This window comes from Rhinichthys klamathensis, unplaced genomic scaffold (assembly GCF_029890125.1).
Source record: "Rhinichthys klamathensis goyatoka isolate OS25496 unplaced genomic scaffold, OSU_Roscu_1.1 h1tg000011l_1, whole genome shotgun sequence".
In the NCBI taxonomy this organism is placed as follows: domain Eukaryota; kingdom Metazoa; phylum Chordata; class Actinopteri; order Cypriniformes; family Leuciscidae; genus Rhinichthys; species Rhinichthys klamathensis.
This window is the reverse complement of record NW_026606564.1, coordinates 1,857,056-1,881,674: the sequence shown is the minus strand read 5'-3', so window position 1 is coordinate 1,881,674 and position 24,619 is coordinate 1,857,056. Positions and strand designations below refer to the sequence as shown.

Below are 24,619 nucleotides of genomic sequence, written 5' to 3'. Positions count from 1 at the left end.
ATAGATGTTGAGTTCTTGTTATTGTTGGTGCCTGCATGTGACAGAACTTTTTGAGGAGTGCAAAATAAGCAATAGGTAGTTATTGATATTTCGAATAGAATATATGACACACACACACATTCAATTGCATCTGCTCCAGTTTGTTTGAGTTCACATGGCTTCTCTTCTTCCCATCAACTTCTTCCTCGTTCTGAGTTCCATACATAAACAACTGATAGAAACGTTTCTACAGATGAAACATGAAGCAAAATAGACATGATGTGTATCTGTATGTGGCTCGGGTATTTTTATAGCAAAGGATGTTTACATGAGAAATGCTTAGAAGGTGTAGCGTTCAGTCCATTATAAAACAATACAAATAATGCATGTCTGCCCATTATATAGAATTCAACTTTATTTATTACCAATATTTTCTCATTGAATCAAAATCCACTTTAGATCGCAATTGGAAGTTATTACAAGCACTCGATGATGGTTTAAAGTGGGTTTTGAGCAAAACCAATAATCTCATAAATTGTGATGTGTAGCTTGATGCTAATTGTATCTCTAATGCACCTGTTACTTAGCTGATTATATTGTATGATGTATTTGGTCAAAATAATTATTGTAAGGTCTTGTAAGCATTATAGATAGTTTGTGTTGCTGGTGTAGTAACAACATTTATTTATCTTAACTCACACTGTTGTATGTTGTGCAGCAAACGAGCTGAAAGACATGTGGAAAAACCTACGAGATACATACACAAGAAAAAAAAAAAACTATCGTGTAGCCGAAGGCGATCAACCGTTTCACGATCGATGTGAAAGCACCATTTGTCTATGATTTGCTTCACTTTATCGCGTCGCGCTCTGTGTGAAAGGGCCTTAAAGCAGCGCATGCCAGCCTCCTACGTTCTGCTGCTGCTTCTTCATTAGGCGTAGTATCCCAGTGTCGTGCCTACACATCATGTTGTAAGACAACATCTGTATTACAAACCTCTCCATGTTGCTGTTGTGTTTTTAGGGCTGAGCATTGACAAATTCCACGATTTGATTGTGATTCAAAATCTTGAGATTCGACATATCGATTAACTGGGAAAAAAATAGCTTAACCAATGCTGTAAACCTATTCAGGGAAGCCCAGTTAGTACATCACTATAATATTAAAGGTTAAAATAAACTGATTTGTAGGCTGCTTGTGCTTACATTTAAATTACACTTAAGGAAGATTAATCGATATCGGTTCTTTAAAATGAAAATGAGATTTTTTTTTTACCAGCTCTACTACCAACACAACGTCATTGCCATAGAAGCCAATGCAGATATTCTGCAAAATGAAAAACGCCACGGGACACACACGGCGGATCTGAACGGTTGCCAGTTGCTCATCTCAGTTGTGATTGGTTGACGGAGGAGAAATTCTCTTTGTTTTTGTTTTTCTGGCTTAGGCTGGACTTCATCGGAAAAAAACTAATTTAAGAGACCTTGAGAAGGATAAAAATCAGCTCAACAAGCGTATCCAAGAACTCAAACGGAGGTATTTGAAAAGTGCACCGAAAGGAAACAATGTTACACAACATTATCCTTGTACTATTTCCAGCTGTTTCATTATGACCCGTCCCCTCCTCTCTGTCCAGCATAAGTCAGGCGAACTCAGCTGACACTCAGTCTCGTGTGGAGAGGATGAATCACATTCAGACTGAGCTGGAAGATCTGAGTTTCCAGGACTCCACTCTGGCTCAGCAGATCGATCAGTTTAAACAGGCCTGCGCCTCTGCGAAAGAAAGGCTGGGCAGAATGAGGTCAGTGCAGATGTTGGTAAATGGCTTCACTATATAAAGGTCTTCCATGATCAAGCCTTGAAATCTCTGGGAAATTGAAAATTTTCATGTCTGGAAAAGTCATACCATTTACTCTTTTTTTTTTTTTTTTTGTAATGGAAATTTCCATGTTTTTTATTGACTTAATATATAAATCTCTAAAAATTCATGAATATTTCTATAACAAAATATGTAAATGTAAATTGTTGTTATACCAATTTTTTATTATTATTTTTTTTACAATCCAAGAGCAATGGTATTTAAATAGTGGTATTGAAACGTCTCTATAGAGTGCCCCACTTTTTCAGCAGCCTTAGTTCTGGAAATATTTTTCCCAAAGGGATTCTATAAAAGTCTATGTTTAAGAGTTATAAGACATAACATATAAGACGTATAAAAACACAGCATTGCAAATTTAATTTAAAGCAAATTTTGGCTTTATTGAGGGAAAGAACATTCAGTCCCATGAACAATCTCATGAAGCATCGCAAATAACATAATCGCATTAAAAACAATGGAGAAATATGAATCTTTTTATTCACAGATGTTGATTATATAGAAACAATATATTTTACATTAATTGCAAAACATGTATATTATGCATACAAATATTTAAGTAGTTTGAGAGTGTAGGAACTCTACGTCATTCGCAGAGCTTCATGGAAGTGAGTGGGTGCTAAAAAGTTATTTTGGTGCGACTTGCTTTGCTTCTCTGATTGGTGGATATTTCTCTGCAAAATAATGGGTTATGTAGTTTTTCACAAGAAATTCTGCTTTTATATGATTATTTATAAAAAAAAAATGTTTTAAAAAGCTGAAATAAAGCAGGCCGATGGCTTCAACAGAACCATAATAACGTCTTTTAATAACCTCATAGCTCACAGAAAGTCTGTTTTTAAAGGTTATCGTTCAAAATCATTTCCCCTATGGAGAAAATGAATGTGATTTTTACTTTTGGAACCTGACTGTGGCCTTCTATTACTGACACTGACCATGGGAACTCTTTATACAGACAATCCCAGCAGAGTTTCTTGCTATTATTGAAATTCTGACCACATAATTTATAATGAAACATGTATTAAATGTGGGTGGGAAAAGGGTCAAATAGAAGCATTTAAAAAAAAAAATAATAATAATAATAATGGCCTCTACTGGATCTTGAACAAATGCTTCTTTTTGTTTCTAGTTCTTAATTTGTCTCACTTTTCATTTCTTTCATTCTGTAGCCGTGAAAAGCAGGACCTGCAGCATTCGATTGATTCTAAGCAACGTGGCCTGGCTGCTATGGAAAACAGTCGAAATAACCAAATTTGTCGTTTTGGAGAGCACATGCCAGCACTGCTGAGGGCTATAGATGAGGCTGACCGGCGGGGTCAGTTCAAGAGGAAACCTGTTGGACCACTCGGTAAGTATCCTGAACTTTACAGCTTGGACAAGCTACTTCTTTCTCATTTATTTCAGGATGTAGTTTAGCTCTAAAGCCCAGAGTATACTTCAGTTTATGCATACTCATGCCAATGTGAAATGATCCAAATATACCGCAACTCTAGTTTAAATGAGTATAAAGACAGTTGTATTGATAATAACTTCTGGAGAGAAAAAGCACAAATACTAGACAATGATGAAACTAGCTCACACACACCATCAAATGGAGTATACTTTTAAAAGCAATGTCGTATGGAATTGTTTTGTTTCTAGGATTCTGCATCCGACTTCGGGATCCGGAGCTGGGTCTTGCAGTGGAGAGCTGTCTGAAGGCACTGATGTTAGCTTTCTATTGCGATAACTACGCTGACGAGAGAGAGTTACAGAAAATCATGAGTCGCTGCTTCCCGCATGGCAGAAGACCTCAGATCATTGTCAGCACATTTACCGACACGCTCTACAATGTCGGCAGCAGGTAGCTAGAGATCACCTGACCTGCAAACTTATTTAGCAATGGTTACCAGTGTTTTCTGTTATTCGTCTTTTTCTGCTTTATTTTTATTTCCTGTAAATTTGTTGCGACAGTATTGAATGCTGTTAATATACTGGTAAATCCACATTTGGGTTGCATCTTGAGGTGCTTTGTAAAAGGTCATATTTGCAGGAAAAACCCCACTGACCACCACCCACCCTGGATTTTTTTTTTTTCTAATGTCACCTGGAAAAATGACTACATGTGCACCAGTAATGTAATAATCAAGAGTAAGAACTTGAACACAGTTAGATGCTTATATGTCAAGAGCAAACCTCTTCACTCCTGTTCACATGGTTTTCATTATTCTGATTATTCACAAAGAATAGTGGGTATTTTTACCACCTTTATTCACTTGCCCCAATGATGAACAAATGATCACAAATGATGAACTCGCATACAGTTGTTTAATCTACTTCCATCATATGGAAAACACATTTCTATGGGCGTTTTGCATTTTTTAGGTTACGTGTCTAAAATGTCTTCATTATTAATATACTGCATTATATTCATGTCGTGCAATGTTGTTAACATGAACTTCAGAAATGTATCTTCACTGCTATGTTTACAAATCGCTACATGAAAACATCATCTGTGTACGTCACAAGCACATGCTCACTTTTGTCAATGAAATAGATTCAATTTAAGTGTTTACATGCCTGTTTATTACTTTGATTTAAAATCTGTATACGCCACGATTATGGTAACTACATGTATGAGCTTAATCACATCAATTTGATACGCAAAAAAAATATTGTGTTTACATGAGGTAAAGTTTAATTGCAATATTTCCTAAATCTCATAATAATGAATACATTATGAGGGTGCATGTAAATGTAGTCACTGTCAGGTTGGTTTCATCTCATGCTGGTTTTTAGCCAGTACTAGTTAGTCCTTCAAAGTACAAAGGGAAACTTGTCTGATTGTGAAGATGGATCAAATATATGCATCTTTTTCATTTGTTTTCAGGGCTGTCAATCACCCTGAATACCCAACAGTCCTCCAGGCACTTGAGATTGAGAATCCAGTTGTGGCCAACTGTCTGATCGACATGAGGGGAATCGAAACCATTCTGCTCATCAAGGTGAGACTGGGAGGAGGACAACGAGCATTTTACTGCTTTTCCACATCCTGTGAAGTGAAGGACTCTGTTCATCTTTCCCACAGAACTCTAAAGATGCGAGAAGGGTCATGATGAGTGGACATCCACCACGCAATTGCAGGGAGACTTTCACACAAGAAGGGGACCAGGTCTACAATAACCGTTACTACTCCTGCGATCAGAACAGAGCGCTCTACCTCAGCAAAGATGTCGAAGAGGAAATCAGGTTTGAAAACATTCAACTCATTTTTGAGATCCATGGCTAAAAATATATCATATGGTTCTCCTAGTCTTTGGTCTTTCAAAATCCCTAACTTTAAATGAAAATTTCTAACTAAACCGCAGGTCGATACCAACAACTGTAGTTTAAAAATGTTAAAAGATATTTTTACATCAAAACATTTGGAGAGGCATAATGATAACAATTCAATTGATTAAATTGACACATTAAATTGATCAAGTGTCAGTAAAGACATTTATAATGTTATAAATTAAATTTTAAATAATGATTTTCTTTCTGTTCATCAAAGAATCCTGAAAAAATATATCAAGGTTTCCACAAAAATATTAAGCAGCACAACTGTTTTCAAAATTGTGTGTGTGTGCGTGTGTGTCTGCATTTTTGCTGTTATTTTACTTGGGTGTTTTTCATTAATTTGATGGTGACTTGAATTTGAAATTGATATTATTATTGTGGACTGTTTTCTATTGAGCTTATAAACTGTCAAGAAAGATCAAACCCTTTTTTCTTTGTTCTGCAGACATTTGCAGTCTGCCATACATTCCCAGAGAACACATTTGGATCGCTTTCAGCAGGACATGCAGGAGATTAGTGAAGACGAGAAACAGAACCGGATTCTTCTTCACAGAGCCTATGAAGACCAAAAGAAGGCCCAGGTCACTAAATACCAGCTGTGCACAGACCACAGCATAGTGTTTGACTGAATGTGGGCCTAATGTGTATTTTTTTTTGTCTATTTTGACTAACAGGAACTTTGTCGGAAGCTTCAGGCAGAGCTGACAGAATTGCAGAATGTTGAGGAACCACAGTCTGAGGACTTGAAACCTTTGGTAACAAACAGATTCCCTCATTATGAAGATAAGTGTGATGATGCATTTCTAAGTCTCATTATGTCTCTGTGTTCAGGAAGAGGAACTGGAGGAGCTCAGCAGCCGGATAAGTGCATGTCAAGTGGAATTTGAAGCAGCGCGGAAGCAGATGCTGACACTCAAGAGGGAATATGAGGAGGCTGAGCAGCTCTACCGGCAGCAGAGGGAAGCTTTTAACAGCATCGCAGAGGAAGCTGAGCCCATTAAGGTCAGAGAAGTTTTATTCAAGGGTGTGAAACATCATTAGTTCCTCCCGACCAGCCGATTCTGGGCGACTTTTAAACACCAGATTCCTCTCAGCTAATGTTTAAATGTGAATTATTTAAATTTTAAAATTTAAATTCATTATTCTTTATATTCATTATTTAAAAATTTAATTTATAACATTATAAATGTCTTTACTGACACTTGATCAATTTAATGTGTCAATTTAATCAATTGAATAGCAGACTTCAAGCCATATTATGCCCTTTTCCAAATTCTTGATTTTGTTTTTGAGGTCTAGAAAAAAAAGCCACATTATTTTTCACATATTTTACATTGTTGCAGCACCTCTCTTCACAATCTGTCAGTAACACTCTGTTTAGTTCCTGTCTCCATGAAGCCCCTCCTTCTGGAAAGCACAATGTGCTCTGATTGGTCAGCTGGATCAGTGTGTTGTTATTGGTCAACCAGTTTGAGCGTGTTTCAGAAATGTCACGCCCCTTACCATAACCACCTGTTTCAACACACTATTAACACAACTCAACCAGGCCTCGCCCCTTTATTTTGCATATGTCTTTGGTGGGAATTATTTAAATGAGGAATATTGTGACGTGCACGTTCTCAGAAGAAAACTACAAGACTACAATAGAGGTGTTTCAGGGAGTTCAGAAACTGTGCTCACTGATACAGAGAATAACTCCCTTTGGAGTGACTTTATGCTTTGTATCTTTGCAGAACTTTTTCATCCTCGAACAGCAACATTGCACACTAAAGAAAGTTATAAATATAAAAAATCAGAATAAGTCCTCTTGAAAGTCCGCTCATGATTCTCAAGTTCGCTTAATTCTGAATGAAATGTTAGTATTTATTAAAAATCAATGTATCCAACCTAGTAAACAGTTTTGTTTTTATGTGATTGTGTAGGAGCAATTGAGCAACAGTGATCAGGAGGTGGCGAGGAGTAAACACCACAAAAGTCACTATGAAGACAAACGCAAAACTCATGTGGAAATGATCGAGACACTAAAGAGGAACCTGAATGTCAAGGAGCAGGAGTTACAAGTGACCAAACATTGGCATCTTACACTAATTCATTAGATATGAAAAGATTAGCGTTTGTTTGACTGAATCTGTTTTTTCGACAGGCATCTGTAGCAAAAGCCTCTGAAATCTGCCCTGACCGCTTGGATGTGAGGAGAACGGCTAAGAGTTTGGACAGTGAAATCAGCCGCCTTAAACACAAGATTAACACACAGCAGGACCAACAAGGACACAGAGACACTATCGTCAGGTACAAACCTCACAAAGCATGTCAAAACAAATGTGACCGGATGAGATTTCACCTCACAATCAAAGAAGGAAATAAGAAATCATATTTTTTAAACGGTTAAGATCTGTTGCATTGAGACTATTAGCAGGACATTTAAATGCCAAAATACCAAAATGAACAAAAGTAGCTAAAAGTATGTAACATCATAGTGCTGTGGTTTTCTTTGAGGTGTCTTGGGTTACTATGTTCACACCATGATATATGAATATGGTAATCATTCAGATTTTTCATGGTATTATCTGAGAATGTACTATGTCGCTGCCACAGTACTTTTTTGTAAGAGTTGTTTTGCCTGCATATTTGTGAAGTGGATCTACATATATTGCTTATCATGCAGGTGAGGTTTATTTGATGTTATAATGCTTTAGTTGTTGGTCATTGAAACATCTAGGCAATACCATGAGGCGAAGGAAAACTTCAATAACATAGCCCGACAGGTAAAGGGTCTGGAGGCTTTCATCGGCCAGTTGTCTAAGATCATGAACACCAGGCACAACGTTTATGCTGAAATGCGAATGTAAGTTTCACTTTTGTCTCCATTACAGGCTCTTGGTTGATTCTTGCTAACTGATTTGTAGGGGTTAAACGGATCGTGGTTGTTCCGTACAGAACGGGCCCCACGATTCGGCACGCGTGTTATTCGCGGATTATTTGCAAAGTTTAACAATCAAGTGAAATGTGCATGTGTTTTCCCTATTAAATCAGCAAGGGCTTGTGCATTTTGTGTTTCCAGGTATCTCTCTGTGCGCTGCAAGTACTACTTTGACTCTATGCTGTCCCAGAGAGGGTACATAGGGAAGATGGCATTCGACCATAAAAATGAGGCGCTCTCTATATCAGTAAGACTTTGCATGATGATAACATCATGAATGTAGTTGTTTTCTTGATGAATTGCCACTGGATGACTCGGATAAAATATTTATAGATTCATGCAGTCTTGTATTATTGAATTTTAGTAAACGGCCCATGTTCTCAGTGTGTCTTTGGGGTCAGTATTTTACTACGCATGGATCCGTGACAATACTTCTCCCTGATGATCGTCATCGGTCTCTTCCTCAGGTTCAGCCAGGAGAGGGTGGGAAGGCTGTTCTGAGTGACATGCGGTCTCTGTCTGGAGGAGAGCGTTCATTTTCTACTGTGTGCTTCGTCCTTTCACTGTGGGCCATAGCCGAAGCTCCGTTCCGGGCATTGGATGAATTCGATGTCTATATGGTAAAAAAAAAATTAAATACTGTTTCCAACATTGATAATAATAATAAGCACCAAATCAGCATATTAGAATGATTTCTGGAGGATCATGGGACACTGAAGACTGGAGTCAAGATGCTGAAAATTCAGCTTTACCATCACAATAAATTGCACTTCAGAATTTATTAAAATTGAGATGCTTCAAATTGTAATCATATTTGATATTACTATTGTTTTTACTGTATTTTCGATCAAATATATGCAGCCTTATTGAGCATAAGAGAGATCTACATTAAAAAAAATCTTACCAAACCCACACTTTTGAATGGTAGTTTAAATACATTTTGGCATTTCGTTAATCCTTTTTTTATCACAGAAACAAGTATATTGAAAATAACACCTTGCTGAAAAACACATTCTCCGGGATTTAGGTCATATTTACTTATTAAATTTAATTAGGATTTTTCTTTTTGTCTTCAGTGTATTGTGTATGACACAATTTTTTCCCAATTTAGCTTTTTTATAGTTTATTTAAAAGCTTCTACAATGTTAATAAAAAAAAATTTTACACGTACAAAAATTAAGTGTAGTTTAATAGTTGGTTGTAAAGTGTGTATACATATTAATTATACCGTTTAGTTGTTTTGGATTAAAGTGCCCCAATTATGCTATTTTAAAGGTTCCTAATTTTGTTTTGGAGGTCTCCTACAACAGGTTTACATAAATCCAAGGTCAAAAAATTTAGTTAAATTTTCTCATAATATACATTGCACATTACCTCATTTCTCAAAGAGTCTGAAAATGATTCGTCAAGCACAAGAAGACTGTACCTCAAATATTTTAGGCCTTATATCAGGGCTCGACATAAGCGATGGCCCGGGGCCAGTAAAAGAGTATGTCGGGCTAGTTGATTGGCCAGTCACTGGCCCGCGCGGGCCAGTGAATGGCCATCAGCAAAACAAACAGCAAACGTCATATACAGTGGCGCGAAGAGTGTCAATGTTACTTCAGGTTATAACGTGTTAAAATGTCAAAGAACTACGAGGCTGATACGAGAAAGAGGACATTCCTATAGGGCTGGGCGGTAAATCGAGTTTGTACAATATATCGATTTTTTTTAAACGATATGGAATGAGGCAATACTGTTTAGGCTATATCGATACAGTAGTTTGATAGAGCACATCTGAAAAATAGCGGAGTAAGTTACGCAGTGTGAGCTCCTGCAGTGAAAAAACATAGTACAATTTGTCCTAAACATGACACAAGCTTATATTAAGCACTTCAAAATAACTGGTAAGATATAGTTAACAAGTTTAAAGCAGCTTGCCCTGTCAGATGCTCTAACAGATACTGTTGCTGACTGACAGATAAATACTTGCGCTGTTTAATGCGTTTGAGACGTGGTGCTTTCCTCAGTGCTTAACTTACATTTTAGAGGTAAATTCTCCATCTGTAAATGTTAGAAAGTCAAACAAATATGTCCATTTCACTGTCAGGAGAGGACGAGCTTCTGCAAGTGAATCTCCGCTAATATTCAAGCTTCCGTGAACGAGCGCTGCCGCGAGAACGCGCGCCTAACAGATGAGCACAATAAAGAGTAGCGCAATAATTCTGACTAAAAGATACATATTGCTAAAATATTTGTTGTTGGAGACAATAAATGTGCCATATGTGGAATTTTAAACCTACAAGTAGGCCTATGTTTTTATGAAAGTGAGCATTATAACGGGGTAATCAAATGCAATATAATTAGTTGTGCTTTTGTTTTTATTTTCATTTTTAGTTTAGCCTTAGTCATTTTAAAAACAAAAGCATTGTTTTTGTTTTTAGATTGTAATGTTAGAATGTAATGTGATTTTAACGACCTTTTTGCACGTAATATATTGCATAGCCTACATTACAGTCACTATATTTGTTTCCATATCCTTCAATATCAACATTGTTTGGATATCATTCAGCAGGATGTGAAATATTTTTTTTAAAATAAATACAGATTTTCTTTATCCAAATAGAAAAACGTAGAAAGTACCGAGATATATATCGTATATCGCCATTTAACCAAAAAATACCGAGATATGATTTTTTTGCCATATCGCCCAGTCCTAATTGACCCTTCGCTAAGGCACGCCCGAAAACCGCCACTGGCCAATCGTGGCTTAGCAACCGTAACTAGGCGCGGGAGGTCTGTCAAGCTTTCGAGCGAGGCAAACATGCCGACGCGTTGTGCGTATGGATAGTGCAAATCTGATACTCGGTATTCTAAAAGTTTGGACGGTGGGGTGGCATTTTTTCTCTTCCCGAAACCTAAAAGCCAAAGGGGAGAAATCCCGGGCGTGGATCAAGCAGTGTGGGAGACCCATTCACAACTAAATGTCGACAGGCTTAACAAAAAAAACTTAAAAAAAAACGCCTATTGCTTGGAAATAATGGCGGTTCTTTGTTCATAATGCATATATTTGAACATAAAATAAGACGATTAAAGGCAAGACGGAGGCTCACTGACATACTTTAAAATATATTTCAGCACTTTGTTAATCGACGGCCTACTAACGTTAACTTACCCCAGTAACTTTACCCCAATCCGATCGCGGCTCTCCCGGTGTTAGATTGATGGATAAACTGTTTGATTTGTAATTATTAGATTATTTTCACATTTCACTTACTCTGCTGTGGTTGAACATAGCTGTTCAATTTGTGTGTTTCCCATGTGAATGGTCTGCTAAGGAGACGGCTGCTGCTTGCGCTGGGACCTTAACGTTATAGGCTTTAGCTTCAATTTTGATGAAATTATTCTCTAATCGGTTGCATATTATGTCGTGGATATATCCCTCGAATGCATACTGCTGTCCCTGTTGTCTGGCTCTCTCATATATTTCACCTGTTCGCCAAAAATGACTAATTACCTCCTTGGGAATGTCTGACAACGGTGCATTCACACTGTAATAGACGTGGCAGCCGCGAAAGCTTGACAGGCGTAGCAACAGTAACTAAGGAGGGCGGGGCTTAGCGAAGGGTCAATTCCTAGTGTCATGGAAAACACAGTACACCTGGGTGGAGAAAGGCGATGAGGGCATGTACTGTTTCGTTTGCCGGAAATTTACAACAAAAGCCGACCAAAATGCATAACCGGCCTGCCGAGTGCCGACGGGCTATCTAAAAATAGTGTAATCAAATTCCCCCCTAAACTTCTGCCTAGCCCCCCTAAAAATGTGTGATTAAGTGTAAGCTACACAAATTTGTGTTCGCTTCAGTCTTGTTATAATCAGATTCAGCGCGTTCTTCATTTTTTCTTCATTGACAGTTTTTTAGGTCATAAATGTTAAACGTATGACAAAAATAATCAGGCAAACTAATATACTTTTGTCTAATTTCGCCATTTTGAAGTGAAAATATAGCCTATGTAGCTCATCACTCATGTAATGTAATAATTAGTTTACTGTCATTGTGAGGGGCCAAGAAAAATTAATCCTAATGTATACAATAAATACAGTTTAATGCAGGGGCGGACTGGCCATCTGTGTGATCTGGAGAATCACAGAACGGCCGGTACTCCAGGACGGCCAGCGGGCCGGCCCACCACCCGCCACACACGCAGTCACAGACATCCCAAGTCTCCCGGAAGTTCCGGGAGTCTCCCGCATATTGATAGCGGCTCACTGATGCCCGCAAATTAGTTAAAATCTCTTGGAATCTAGAGCGAATAAGAGCGCACATGCGTAGTGCGCGCACGGCAGAGAGAGGGAGCGAGCTAGAGACCTTGCGTGTGTGTGCTAGTGTGCGCGTGTGCCTCACGAAGCGCATGTAAGGACCCAACCAATCAAGTGCGGGCGGGCTTTTATCTCTACTACTCACGAACTGAATTAATCAGAAATTACTTTGCAAGTTACTTGCTAGGGATGATGTTAGGAAGTGATATTCAGCTTGCTACATTTTTAATGATTACAGTAGTTAAAACAGCTAAACTTCAACATTTTAGCTGTAAAATGCCACATGCTGTAGCTAATATTAAGAAAATATGTTGTGCTTTTACTTTTAAAAATGTTGGTAACGTTACAGTTAATGCTTACAAACTTTGAAGATTTTGAATACAGAAGTTACATTTGTAATGGTGTAATTTCATTTAGATGTGGTATTATTATTTGTGCAGTAGCTAAGATTAATTACTGCATAAATTAATTAAGATTATTAAGTAATAAATTCATGTTAAGACAGCATGGAATAGATTGTATAATTTGCTGTTAGCTAGGTATAGTATTATGAGCCACAATTAAAGTCTTGTGACACTCATGCCAGGCGGCAGGCGTTATTGTTGTTGTTGTCGAGTTTCCGCGCGCCGATTGCTTTGGGCCGGGCCTAGTCAAAGTCCAGGGCCGTTTTTTAGTCCCAGTCCGTCCCTGGTTTAATGTAAAAGTGCTTTTCATTCTATTTCTTTCAGGGCCAGTAAAAATATAGAAGGGGCCAGTAAAACTCTGATCTACTGGCCCTGGGGGCCAGTGGGGACTTTTTTTTATGTTGAGCCCTGCTCATATACAACTGCAGTTTTTGAGGGGAGATCAAATCAGACGTTGTTCTTGGGAACCCAGTGAAGACCATAGACTGGCATTATGCAAATTTGTCACATTGTTACATAGGTTTGTAACTGAATTGCTGATTGTTTCAGCAGTTCAGAATCGATTCTTTCTTGTAGAAGACATTAACTTTGTTGTGCACTTTTATCTTTAAAACTTTGCAGACCTTTTACCTTCACAAACAGCCATTTTACACACTGCATGAAAGGGAATATTCAAAAAAGCATAATAGGGGCACGTGAAAACAGTATGTCACACTGAAGGACACTGCTGTCACTGCTTGATACGTCAAGTACCCAATAACGTGTGGAATTAATGTCATGCTTAAAAAGATGATACATCCCAATCAAAATGAATTTGAATGAAGTCTAAAGAGCTGTGCGTGTGTCTCTCTCTCTCTCTCAGGACATGGTGAACAGAAGAATCTCGATGGACATGATGCTTAAAGTCGCTGCCAGTCAGCGATATAGGCAATTTATTTTCCTAACACCACAGAGCATGAGGTAAAGAGCTTCTCTGGTGTTAATGTAAAACTAGAGTTAGATTAAAAGACATTGCCTTATTCTTACAATTAATAACGTGCTGTTCTGCTTTCCTTTTCCCAGCTCTCTTCCAGATAACAACATGATCCGCATCCTGCGTCTCAACGACCCTGACCGTAGTCAGTCGACACCGAGGAACTCAGAATGAAGCTGCTGTTGGCTGAACTGCGGTTTACACCACTGCACTTTACAGTTCCATCTATACCCTTAAATGTTTACAGTTTTCTTTTTCCAAAGTTGTACATTTGAAAACTAATTTAGTTATTTAAGACCCAAATTTGCAGGTTCTGTTTAGTGCTGCACTTTAAATTTTTCTAAAAATAATAGTTTTTAAGTTTTATAATACAAATGTTATTACGATGTTATTTTCATTGATAATTGGTTGAATAAACCTTTTGAATAAGTCAAAAAATGTACTTCATTTTTCTCAGTCTTCCGTTGTTTTGGTTTCATCAATTTAGAAATGAAAATGTTTCGTTTCCTATTTGAACTTTCTTTTGTTCAAATAGGAAACATTTTAATTTCTAAAACTAAAACAATCATGTGTCACTTTATTTTGTTCATTCATTCACCAGGCATGTGGTGTTGTACTACTGTGGCCCATTTCATGAAACTACCTTAACTCTTTCCCTGCCACCGACGAGATTCTCCGGCTTTCTGTATTTCACTGTTGTACGGTAGGGGGCACCATTACACATCTGATAGAGAACTGAATCTCTCCTGATCAAAACACTGGTGAAGAAGAAGCAGAAACAAGCGATAGAAGCATTGCTTACGCACATGTAAGCTAACATGTTTATCAACATAGCATATAAATCAAAACTGCCTAATGTTACTAAATGAAATGTCCACCCAGGACGAGCTATAGGACTGAAGTTTTAGGGGTGTTGATGGAGTCGATCTACTACATCTGTGTTTTTTGATCATCGGTCTGAGTCTGATCCAGACGTAGTTTTTGACACAAATACGATTTTCTCTGCTTTATGTTCAAATTCAAAATGTTGCTTTTTTTTTGTGAAACTTGCCCACATTCAAGTTTTGATACAAACGTGCATGAAGCTAGATTTTTTTTTAGCAGAGGCTCTGTTCTTTCTTTTGACAACAGAATATTCATGGGCCATGACTTTTTTTTCTGAAAATGATCAATAATCCTGGTGCCGGCTGGCAGCTTTATAAAACAAACGCTGGTGAGGATAGTTAACTATTTCATTGCTTCCCCATGTAAGGTTGAGTTTAGTTGGAGCAAAACTAAATTCAAGTTTTTTTGGCTTCAAGAAGATTGTTTTGTTTTTTTATGCAGTAAAGCCACTCCCTTTGTATCTCTTGCTCCAGATCACAATGAAAGCATTTTAGAGCGCTTTTGCAGCAAATTGTTTGTTTATTTGATACATTAGAATATATAAAGATTTTAAAATTACTAAATTTACGTATTTTCTTTTAAATTCAGTTGCATTAATATAGTCATCCTTTCTTCCAGCTGCATTCCCAAGCATTTGTGGCTGCAGCTGTTTCTTCCTGCCTTGTAAATGTGTTTAAAATCATTTTCATACCGATTTCTTAATCATCAGCAGAGAAGCTAATTGTGCCGACTCATGAGAAGTGAATCAACCTGATGAGCTCCATGTTTCATTGTGGTTTGGCTGTTCACACTTCTGTCTTCTGAATGGGCAGAATGCAAATAGTGCTGTAAATTGTGGTTTCCCAGTGCAGTTTATGATACAGTCACAATGGCACTGATTTAGTTCTGTGATAATCTCTGAGCTTGTACTTCAGTTGTGATAAGCATCTATCTCTGTCAGTGAGTCTCTTACTTCTTTGTTGATTCAGCTTTTCATTGGTTAAAAGGTCTTTTTTTTTTTTTTTTTTCAAGGCGGTTCTCAACCACATTTGTGTTTTTTGTGATCGATAGTGTGCCAACTGGCCACTGAATATTTTGCATTTTTTGTGGCCTGTTCATTGCTCAGTCGTTGCTCGTTGTTCCCTAATATTCAAAACATGTTATCCAAACAATTATTTAAAGTGAAATCAAAATTAGAGCTTTGTGAATTTTGTCTGTGTGTTATCTTTATTCAGATATATCTTTATAGTTACCAAAGCCATCTTTTAGCATAAACATGCATTTAATAATTTTATAGTATTTCTTCTCTGGAAGAAATAGACCAAACATAATGATGACTCATCATGCACTACACAAATCGTTGTCCAATCAAATCCTCCCTATAGTGACAATGTCCATCCCCTTAATACGACCTGCGACCAACAAACATACAATCACGGTAACATTTTATTTTGATGATCCCTTTTGAACATCTGTTGCTAACGTCCTCTGTTGACTATAAGTAACTTTGCAACTACATGTAAATAACTCTCATTAGAGTATTAGTACTGTCTGCTTAACATCTGCTAACACTTTATTGTGATGGTCCTCAAAGAGACATTCTACTGACTTTAAGTAACTTTGCAAGTACATGTCAAGTTATTCTAACCCTAACCCTACCAGTCTACTAATACTCTACTGACACTCTAATGAGAGTTAGTAGGCATGTACTGTAGGTGCAATGTTACTTATAGTCAACAGAATGTGTTAAATCAAAATAAAGTGAAACCCAAATCAGAATTCATGGTTGTGATGTAAAGCCTATTTGATTATATAGATTTCATTTCATAGGTTAAATGTTTTTTGTTTGTTTTTTTAATTATCACTTATAATTAACAAAACTACCACTTGCATTTATTTAAAAGAAATTAAAGATCAGAATCATAGTGTGAACTTTAGGTAAGAAAGCAAGACCAAAATAAAGCATAATTTATTTTATTGCATAAGCTGCCAGTTGTATAAATATGTTAGGACCTACAAAAATAGTTGCTACAAATCATCAGCTTATTAAAAAAAATAAACACAATCAAGCAACGATTGTTCTGGTGATAAAACAGGTAGCATAATAATTAGTGGCTGTACAATTAACTGTTAGTAGACAAATCTAAGTTCAGGGCTCAAGTATTTAGGTAATATAGGTGTCTTCCAATTCACCCCTACAAAACAAAGTATAGGTCTAAGGTTCATCCAGAGGTCAGTGCAAATCCTGGCCATCATTCCTTGGTGGCATCAGCATAGAGCAGGAATCCAGAGAACGTGCTGTCGTCCTCGCTGCTGGAATAAACACCGTTCCAGTCCCGCAGAGTCTCCAGCCATACCTGGTCTCCAGATGATAGGCGAAGCACTGCCATGTTAGAGGCCTGGTCAATGTCCTGGCCATAAAGGGAGTCACGAGTTCGCAGTTTCCGAATGCCGTTCACCACCAGGGCTGCGCGCAGGGGGCGATTGCGCACAGTTATGTAGTAGGAAAAGACGTAAACTCCCCCATGAGTGCAGTTGAACTTACTGCCGTGGGGGTCCCAGTGGCCTTCCTCATTGTAAATGACTTTGTCAAACTTGATAGGCAGGCCAGGTGGCGGGAATGATCGGCTAGGAAAAAGACCAACGCTAAAGGCTGAACGCTTCTGAACGGCAGGTTCGCCTGGAAGGCCTTTGAATCCCCTAACACCTCGTGCTCCCTTTAGGCCTCGTGTGCCTTTCATCCCTGGCATCCCCCTCTGCCCTGGTGGTCCATGAGGTCCTGGAGGACCAGGCTCTCCCTGCTTACCTGGGGGTCCTGGGTCTCCCTTCAGCCCCTTAGCCGCAGGAAGCCCATCTGTGCCGTTCAGACCTGGCGCACCCATGTCTCCTTTTGGCCCTTGAGGCCCTGGCTCCCCCATACTGCCTTTCTGCCCTCTCTCTCCAAATGGACAGTCTCCTTTGTCACCCTTCTCCCCCTTGATGCCATCTGGTCCGGGGAGGCCAGTCAGTCCTTGTATGCCAGGCTCACCCACTTCTCCCTTTGTTCCATTCCAGCCGGGCTCTCCCCTGTCCCCTGGGTCTCCTTTCAGCCCGGGTAAACCGGGATCTCCTTTGTCTCCTTTGAGACCCATTTCACCTGCGCACATTAACATAGACTAGAATTAGAAATTTAAGGCCAATTCTTAAAGGGATACTCCACCCAAAAATGAAAATTCTGTCATCATTTACTCACCCTCAAGTTGTTGCAAACCTGTATGAGTTTCTTTCTTCTGCTGAACACAACCAAACAGTTGTTTGGCACCATTGACTTCCATAGTAGGAAAAAAAAATACTATGGAAGTCAATGGTGCCAAACAACTGTTTGGTTGTGTTCAGCAGAAGAAAGAAACTCATACAGGTTTGGGACAACTTGAGGGTGAGTAAATGATGACAGAATTTTCATTTTTGGGTGGAGTATCCCTTTAACTGTTCTAAAAGGCTACTGGTGAACACAGCTTGATAAGGTCAATGTTAATGTAATGAAATGCTTAAAAAGACTAAAACAAACCTATATCATACTATTTATATAGTAGTAGTAGAAGTAATGGCACAGTTTCCTGAGAACAGTCCAAAAATCAACATAGAAAGCATATCATAAAGTGCATCAAAGACTGGGTTAGAGCTTTTGTCACAAATGAATGTACCTTTCTCTCCTTGTTTCCCAGTAACACCGGGAATCCCAGGTAGCCCACTCACTCCAGGATCACCTTTCTCTCCTGAAGGAGGAAAGGACATCTGTCTACAAATGTGTTGCACGTCTACTCTTTACTGACACAGTGATTTTGAATAGATCTCAATCCTTAAGAAGAATACACAAAGGCTTTTTTACTGCATAAAAAAAAAAAACCTGAACACTGGTGTGTTTATTAACTTCAGTGGTTACTCCAGCTTGCTCAGGCTAGAAAGAGAGAAGAATCAGAGATAGAGAGCTCTAGGCACACAATTTTGCAGACCACCTTTTGTGCAATCTCAGGGAACTAGCATTGCCAGTTTCAAGACAAATGGTAGGTTTTGCCAACTTGTGTGAGCATGCAGGACTACAAGAAAGGGAAAGGTTCAGTGTGTTTGATCTCTAGGCGTAGCAATTGTTTTTTCTAATATGGACATAGGAGAAGCCTTAAAAATACACACAAACTCCATGTAATTCTCCTTGGCTAAGGTCAAGGTCTTCTCAGATGTTTGTTCTCGCAAAACAAATATATTTGTATACACATTCAACAGATGATTTCCCTAATCCTTTGTTTATAACTTTGGATAGACTAACTATAGAAGATGTGAAAAAAAGACTGATGGTCCTTGTGTAAACAGTGTTTGCCTTTTAATTCCTTTTGTCTCCTTTATATGGAATCTTAAATGTAAAACTTACGATTATAACATCTAATAACTTTGATACAACAGTTATTTCCAGTCCTTGAATTTGATTCGAAGAGTGCTGAAATACAGTCCAACTACACTGGGAATTTTCACTGATTGTATTACTCTTCTTGTTTGTGTTGGTGCGTTCTAGACAGACAGCCAGTGTGTGTATTTGTGGTGGGGATTTTTCAGGTTAGATCGTTACCAAATACTATAGAATTACACTTAAAGGAACTTTGTCGTTACACAAGTAGTAGGTCATTGAATCAGTCCCTTAACCGTTTAGTTCAAAAACAGTGCATCCAAATACGCCTACAGCCCTACTATATAATAGGAGAAAAACAGTAGTATGTCCAAATGTATGTAGTATTCATAAAACAGTACCCATGTGTAAAGTACCCAGATGACTTACTACTGCTGAGATTCCAAAGTTCACATCCACATTGTCACATGACATTCGGGTTTCGTTCATACTATATAGAACGTACATTTTCAACTGGGGCAAAGTTCATTCCTTATTAAATGTTTGCGATTGTTGCGATTTCATACGCAGTCATTATTTTATTTAGAAACAAACTAATGTATTATGAGTGAGTGATTATTAGCTATGTTTCCATCCGAAGTTGTGAATTTAACTTATGCGCAAACTTGGAATATCGCATAAAACATTTGCGAATAACTCAATCATTTCCATCCAGAGTCGACAAGAACAAAATTGTCACTTCTTTATAAACCGTCGCTAAATATCACAAAGAAAAATGGAAGTTGCTGCAATAGGAGAACCCACTTTATATACTAATTTTCATATAATAAATGACTTTTCTTCGGCAGAGCGAACACAGACAAAGTACCAATATTACGTCTTGTTTACTGAACTCTTTTGACCATCCCTTGCTCATGCTTAACTTGAACACAAGCACATGACATTAACATACTGACCATTTTCTCCATGTGACCCTGGAGCACCAGTGAGTCCATCTTGACCTGGAGGTCCAGAAGGTCCCATCTCCCCCTTCTCCCCTGTAATGCCTTAGAATATTACAAAATAAAAAGTTTGGTTTAATTTAACATTTGATACGGATAGCTACCAACTAGGCAATTACCACTCGTCTTCTTACCCGCCAATCCCTTTTCTCCTACCGGTCCTGGAGGACCTCTCTCTGGTGGACAACACTCACAGAAGTTGAAAAAGCACTCGTTGTAGTCCAACGTGTAGTTCCCAGGGCCCGCCCCAGGAGGAAGCATGGCCTCCGTGTGGTAGTCGGCAGAATAAGCATCGCTGGAGTAAGTGGTGCTGTCGGTGGGGGAAATAGAGTACGCATCCATCATGGAGTCCGTGACTTCCTCGGTGACGCCTATAGCGGTGGGACTCACAGTGGTAGTGATCGATTGGGACCCCAAGCGGGCGGGCGGCTGTGGAGGACCTCCTTCATCTCGAGGCGGAGGCTTCTTAGTGGGTTTCAGTCGCGGCCACTGTGTGGTCTTGGATAGTGATGCTTGAGTCCCCGTTGTTACCTCCAGCAAGGCCATCAGCAGGATGACAGGGTGGAGAATATTGGGCATTGTACCAATAGCTGCACACAAACAGCAGCTAAATGCACTGAGGACAGAAGTGGACACCAAATGGACGTTGATAAACTAGGTCTTTACGTTTTCTAAAGAAAAACATTGTGCTAATACTTACCTAGTCGTCGGAACTTCAGTGCCGCTTCTCCGTTCACCTTCTCTAAGAGAAATCTGCATCCAGATCACTAGCTTTTAACAACCTGTGCCTCCCCGTCCCCCCTTAGTCCAGCCAATGAGAGTGTTTTCTGCAGCATGGGCAGGTGACATACACTTGGCACAGACCGGAGGATTTGATACCTGAGGAGAAGCTAATGTGATGGCTTTAGAAAGTAACATATCAGTCCACCTCATTCTCATGCCTCTGTTTCCCTTGTGTTATATCACGTAGAAGGACAATGAAAGTGCAGATGTTTACACATCATGAGCATACACCTGTATCCTCTTCATTTTTCATATGACTAAGAATCAACAAGAATTTATTTGATACAGTAAAAACAATGTAATTTACAAAGCTGAATTTTCAGCATTATGATCATTCAGAAATCATTCTAATATGCTGGTTTCTTATTATTATCAATGTTTAAAACATTGTTTGTTTTTTAGAAACCATGATACATTTCTCTTCAGGATTCTTTAATCATTAGAAAGTCCAAAAGAAAAGCATTTACTTGAATTAGACTGAATATAATTTGCTGTAGGATTTACTTTTAAATAATTTTCACTCAGAAACTTCTAGTACATTTCACAAATAATTACAAATAAATGGCAGGAAACACAGTTAAACATTACGTTTTAAAGTAGAGAGACGGAAATAGTTTTTTTTTATTTACAACTTTGTAAATAAGATTTTGTAACAATATAAATGTATTTACTCTCGCGTTTGATAAATTCATGGATCCTTGCTGAATAAAATGGACCTCAAACTTTGAATGGTAGTGTAAATGTTTATGTATTGTATATTATAAAATATTTAACTGATCATATCAGTCCATGATCACCGATGCTCTCTTGCAAACTTTCAGAAGCAAAATTGTGTGTTCCACAATGTGAAACAAAAGTTGAGTAAGTCATGATTTTCCCAAGGATCAAAGAGAATCAGAGACTTTTGGGGGATTTTTGAATGGTCTCAGCGGAGAAAACACTAACACTTGGGGGGCGAATGGTCGTGTATCCTAGACGCCTTCAAACCCTTCCATCAGACACACAGTCTACTTCCTAACAGTATAAACGTACAAAATTTGAACGAAGAAACCCCGGGTCAAAACTGCCTTCTACTGAAATGTGGCCTGAATTCTGTGTAACTGGTCCATTTGGCCGAAGCTCAAAGGGAAGCTAAATAATCAAAGCAAATGAGACGTTGGCCCATGAAACAAAGTCATGGCAGTCATTCTGTGGCCCTCCTTCAAGAAATCCAGCACTAGTGACTTTTATATCTCAGGGGGTTACTGACCAGAGTAACCCCAGAGTTAAGATGTTCATCTCGTACCTCTCCATGCGATATGATGTCTCCCAAGTGCAATGACATCATTCGAGGAGAAAACTTTTCAATTACACCTCCAGTGTTTGTCAGATCAGCAGAGTGTGATTAAAGCGTGACTGTGTTCATGACCAAGGTGTGTCATCTGGGTATAATCAAACTTCGACAATACACGTTATCGAAACTTTTAGGAAGAAACTTGCTGCCACAAAGCAAGGGTGTTATCTTAAAATGTTTTGAAAATGATTATGATGTGACTCGCATGTATTTAAGATGTAAGAAATAATATATTATTTTTACATTACATTTTTAGAAATTACATAACATTTTTGTTAAAACTAGTATAAAAGTTTTTCAACTGTTTTACACTAGATTTTTAAAATATTTTGACTCCAAAGGGAGTTATTCTCTGTATCAGTGCGCACTGTTTCTGAACTCCCTGAAACTCCTCCATTGTAGTCTTGAGTTTTCTTCCAGGAACGAACATGGATCCTCATTTACATTATTCCTGCCTATACCCGCGGTCACACAAGACTTTGAACACACAATATTTCTACGTGTAACCAGTTCTACTCGACCCAAGCGGGATTCAAACCTTGGTCTCTGGCGTGGGAGGCGGGCGTCCAGCATCAGTCCTAGCGCGCCTCTTGAGATCAGGAGAGTGAGGTTTACATACGGATACTGTAATGGTTGTGATGTGACGTCACACTTTGCGTCTTTTTTATAAACATGAATTCAACATAAAACAAATAGTAATACATTCAAAATGTAAATATATACAATCTACTCGACTTTACTGCAAAAATACGCATTAATTCAATTCAGCCAAGAGGTCACGCAAGACGTGACGTGTCGATCTTCTACTGGACACACAACACACATCTTCACGTGATGCGAATTCGCAGTTCACCAAACTGTTTTAGTTCCACCCATAATCAAATTTGGTTATAGGGGCGTGACATTTCTGAAACACGCTCAAAGCGATTGACCAATCACAACACACTGATCCAGCCGACCAATCAGAGCGCATTGTGCTTTTCAGAAGGAGGGGATTCATAGAGACAGGAACTAAACGAGTGTTACTGACAGACTGGGAAGAGAGGTGCTGCAACAATGTCAAATATGTGAAAAATAATGTTTTTTGAACATTCAAGCATTAAACCCTATTCCAGTAGACCCCAAAAACAAAATCAAGACTTTGTAAAAGGGCATAACAGGTTCTCAGCAGTGACACAACAACCATTTTGGGTTCCCCAAAGAACCATTCAGTGAACCGTTAAAAAAAAAAAAATTCTTTGAATATTTTTATAATCTAAATAAACTTTTTACACAATGGAAATTTTCCATGGATGTTAAAGGTCCTTCATGGAAGCACAGATGCCAATAAAGAACCTTTGTTTTTAAAAGTGTATGCACTGAAATCGAATACTATACAGGTTTATTAAAAACAATAGTAGCTAGTGATGCTTTCCTTAGCAAACAGCACTGTTTTAGCAGGCATTAGCCTCTCCACTTACAGTAGACTGGTCTAACACTGTTTCTGTGTACACAAGGGCACCTTTTGGGAGAACGAGGGGGGATGCAGTGGGTTGTTACTTGAGCCTGAGATACACACCCTCTCGTTGCCGTTACAGACGCCATATGCATTAGCTTCAAGAGGCTCAAATGCCCTGTGCTAAATGACCAGGTAGGCAAAATGGAAACCATTAGTCAAACCAAAGATCTGCCTCACTAAGCTTCCAGTACTAGTAGTGCACCACAAAATAAATCCCAGTGGACTTCTATGATGAAAATGAAATCAATAAGCCATTATTCAGCCTCTAGAAGGTCAACAGTATGCTAAGCACTTTTCTGAATCACAGTTTTGCATCAATTTATATATATGTTTACTTGCTGCATCCCTAAATGGATCCTTCACTGGACAAGCCATGCAACTTCATGTCAGGGCATGATGTAAAATAACTGGTTTCAAAGAGTTAAAGGGATAGTTCCTTCAAAAAGGAAAATTCTGTCATCATTTACTCACCCTCATGTTGTTTCAAACTTGTAAGAGTTTATTACTTCTGTTGAACACAAAAGAAGATATTTTGAAGAATTTTGGTAATTAAACAGTTGATGGCACCCATTGACTTTCATAGTAGGAAAAAAAATATGGAAGTAAATGGGTGCTGTCAACTGTCTGGTTTACAGGTTTACTACAATCTTTCATCGACAAATGTGTAAAACGCATAGCAGTTCTAAATTGGTGGCTGACATGTACAGTAACATGGACATTCATTATCTTATTTTTTCACTCCCTCTTGATTAACATATGGGAAAAGTGTATTTAGGACATAATTGGTCACCAGTTTTGCATACAAAATAATAGTCAGAAAAACATTTTATTGAACCTGAAGGCGAAATATAAGATATATAATGAGAATATTTAAAAAAAAGTTTGCATAGGGCTGTATGTTTTATGTATTGTATGATATTTGATACATAAGGCTATTTGGACAATATAGTGATATTGGAGAATAGATGGTGAAAAAAAAAAACATAAAT

The 24,619-nt window shown here is 38.3% G+C and overlaps 2 protein-coding genes across 2 annotated transcripts in view; one reads left to right on the top strand and one right to left on the bottom strand.

The window, feature by feature from the left end:
• Positions 1–14,211, top strand: part of si:dkey-119f1.1 (Structural maintenance of chromosomes protein 6-like) — a 45,976-nt gene extending 31,765 nt beyond the window's left edge. Inside the window, exons 11-26 of the mRNA XM_056263751.1 lie at positions 1,427–1,515; positions 1,616–1,780; positions 3,025–3,203; positions 3,497–3,698; positions 4,725–4,839; positions 4,923–5,083; positions 5,619–5,754; positions 5,848–5,928; positions 6,005–6,175; positions 7,096–7,233; positions 7,317–7,462; positions 7,893–8,018; positions 8,235–8,340; positions 8,561–8,713; positions 13,663–13,760; positions 13,863–14,211. Coding sequence (XP_056119726.1) covers positions 1,427–1,515; positions 1,616–1,780; positions 3,025–3,203; positions 3,497–3,698; positions 4,725–4,839; positions 4,923–5,083; positions 5,619–5,754; positions 5,848–5,928; positions 6,005–6,175; positions 7,096–7,233; positions 7,317–7,462; positions 7,893–8,018; positions 8,235–8,340; positions 8,561–8,713; positions 13,663–13,760; positions 13,863–13,947 — 2,151 coding nt within the window. The 3' untranslated portion in view covers positions 13,948–14,211. The remainder of the gene's footprint in view (positions 1–1,426; positions 1,516–1,615; positions 1,781–3,024; positions 3,204–3,496; positions 3,699–4,724; positions 4,840–4,922; positions 5,084–5,618; positions 5,755–5,847; positions 5,929–6,004; positions 6,176–7,095; positions 7,234–7,316; positions 7,463–7,892; positions 8,019–8,234; positions 8,341–8,560; positions 8,714–13,662; positions 13,761–13,862) is intronic.
• Positions 14,212–16,699: 2,488 nt separating this feature from the next.
• otol1a (otolin 1a) lies at positions 16,700–20,933 on the bottom strand. Its single transcript, XM_056263853.1, has 4 exons — positions 20,151–20,933; positions 19,972–20,061; positions 18,321–18,392; positions 16,700–17,773 (listed from the first exon to the last, which is right to left on the bottom strand). The coding sequence occupies exons 1-4, from the start codon at positions 20,593–20,595 to the stop codon at positions 16,890–16,892; spliced, it is 1,491 nt and encodes a 496-aa protein (XP_056119828.1). The 5' UTR covers positions 20,596–20,933; the 3' UTR covers positions 16,700–16,889.
• Between the last annotated feature and the right edge of the window lie 3,686 nt (positions 20,934–24,619).

Bases quoted from the DNA above. Each gene is read 5' to 3' on its own strand.
- otol1a (XM_056263853.1), bottom strand. From the start codon at position 20,595: ATGCCCAATATTCTCCACCCTGTCATCCTGCTGATGGCCTTGCTGGAG. The intron at 18,393-19,971 runs GTCAGTATGTTA...TTCCTCCTTCAG, and splicing joins AGGGTCACATGGAGAAAATG to GAGAGAAAGGTGATCCTGGA. The intron at 17,774-18,320 runs GTACATTCATTT...TAATGTGCGCAG, and splicing joins TGGGAAACAAGGAGAGAAAG to GTGAAATGGGTCTCAAAGGA.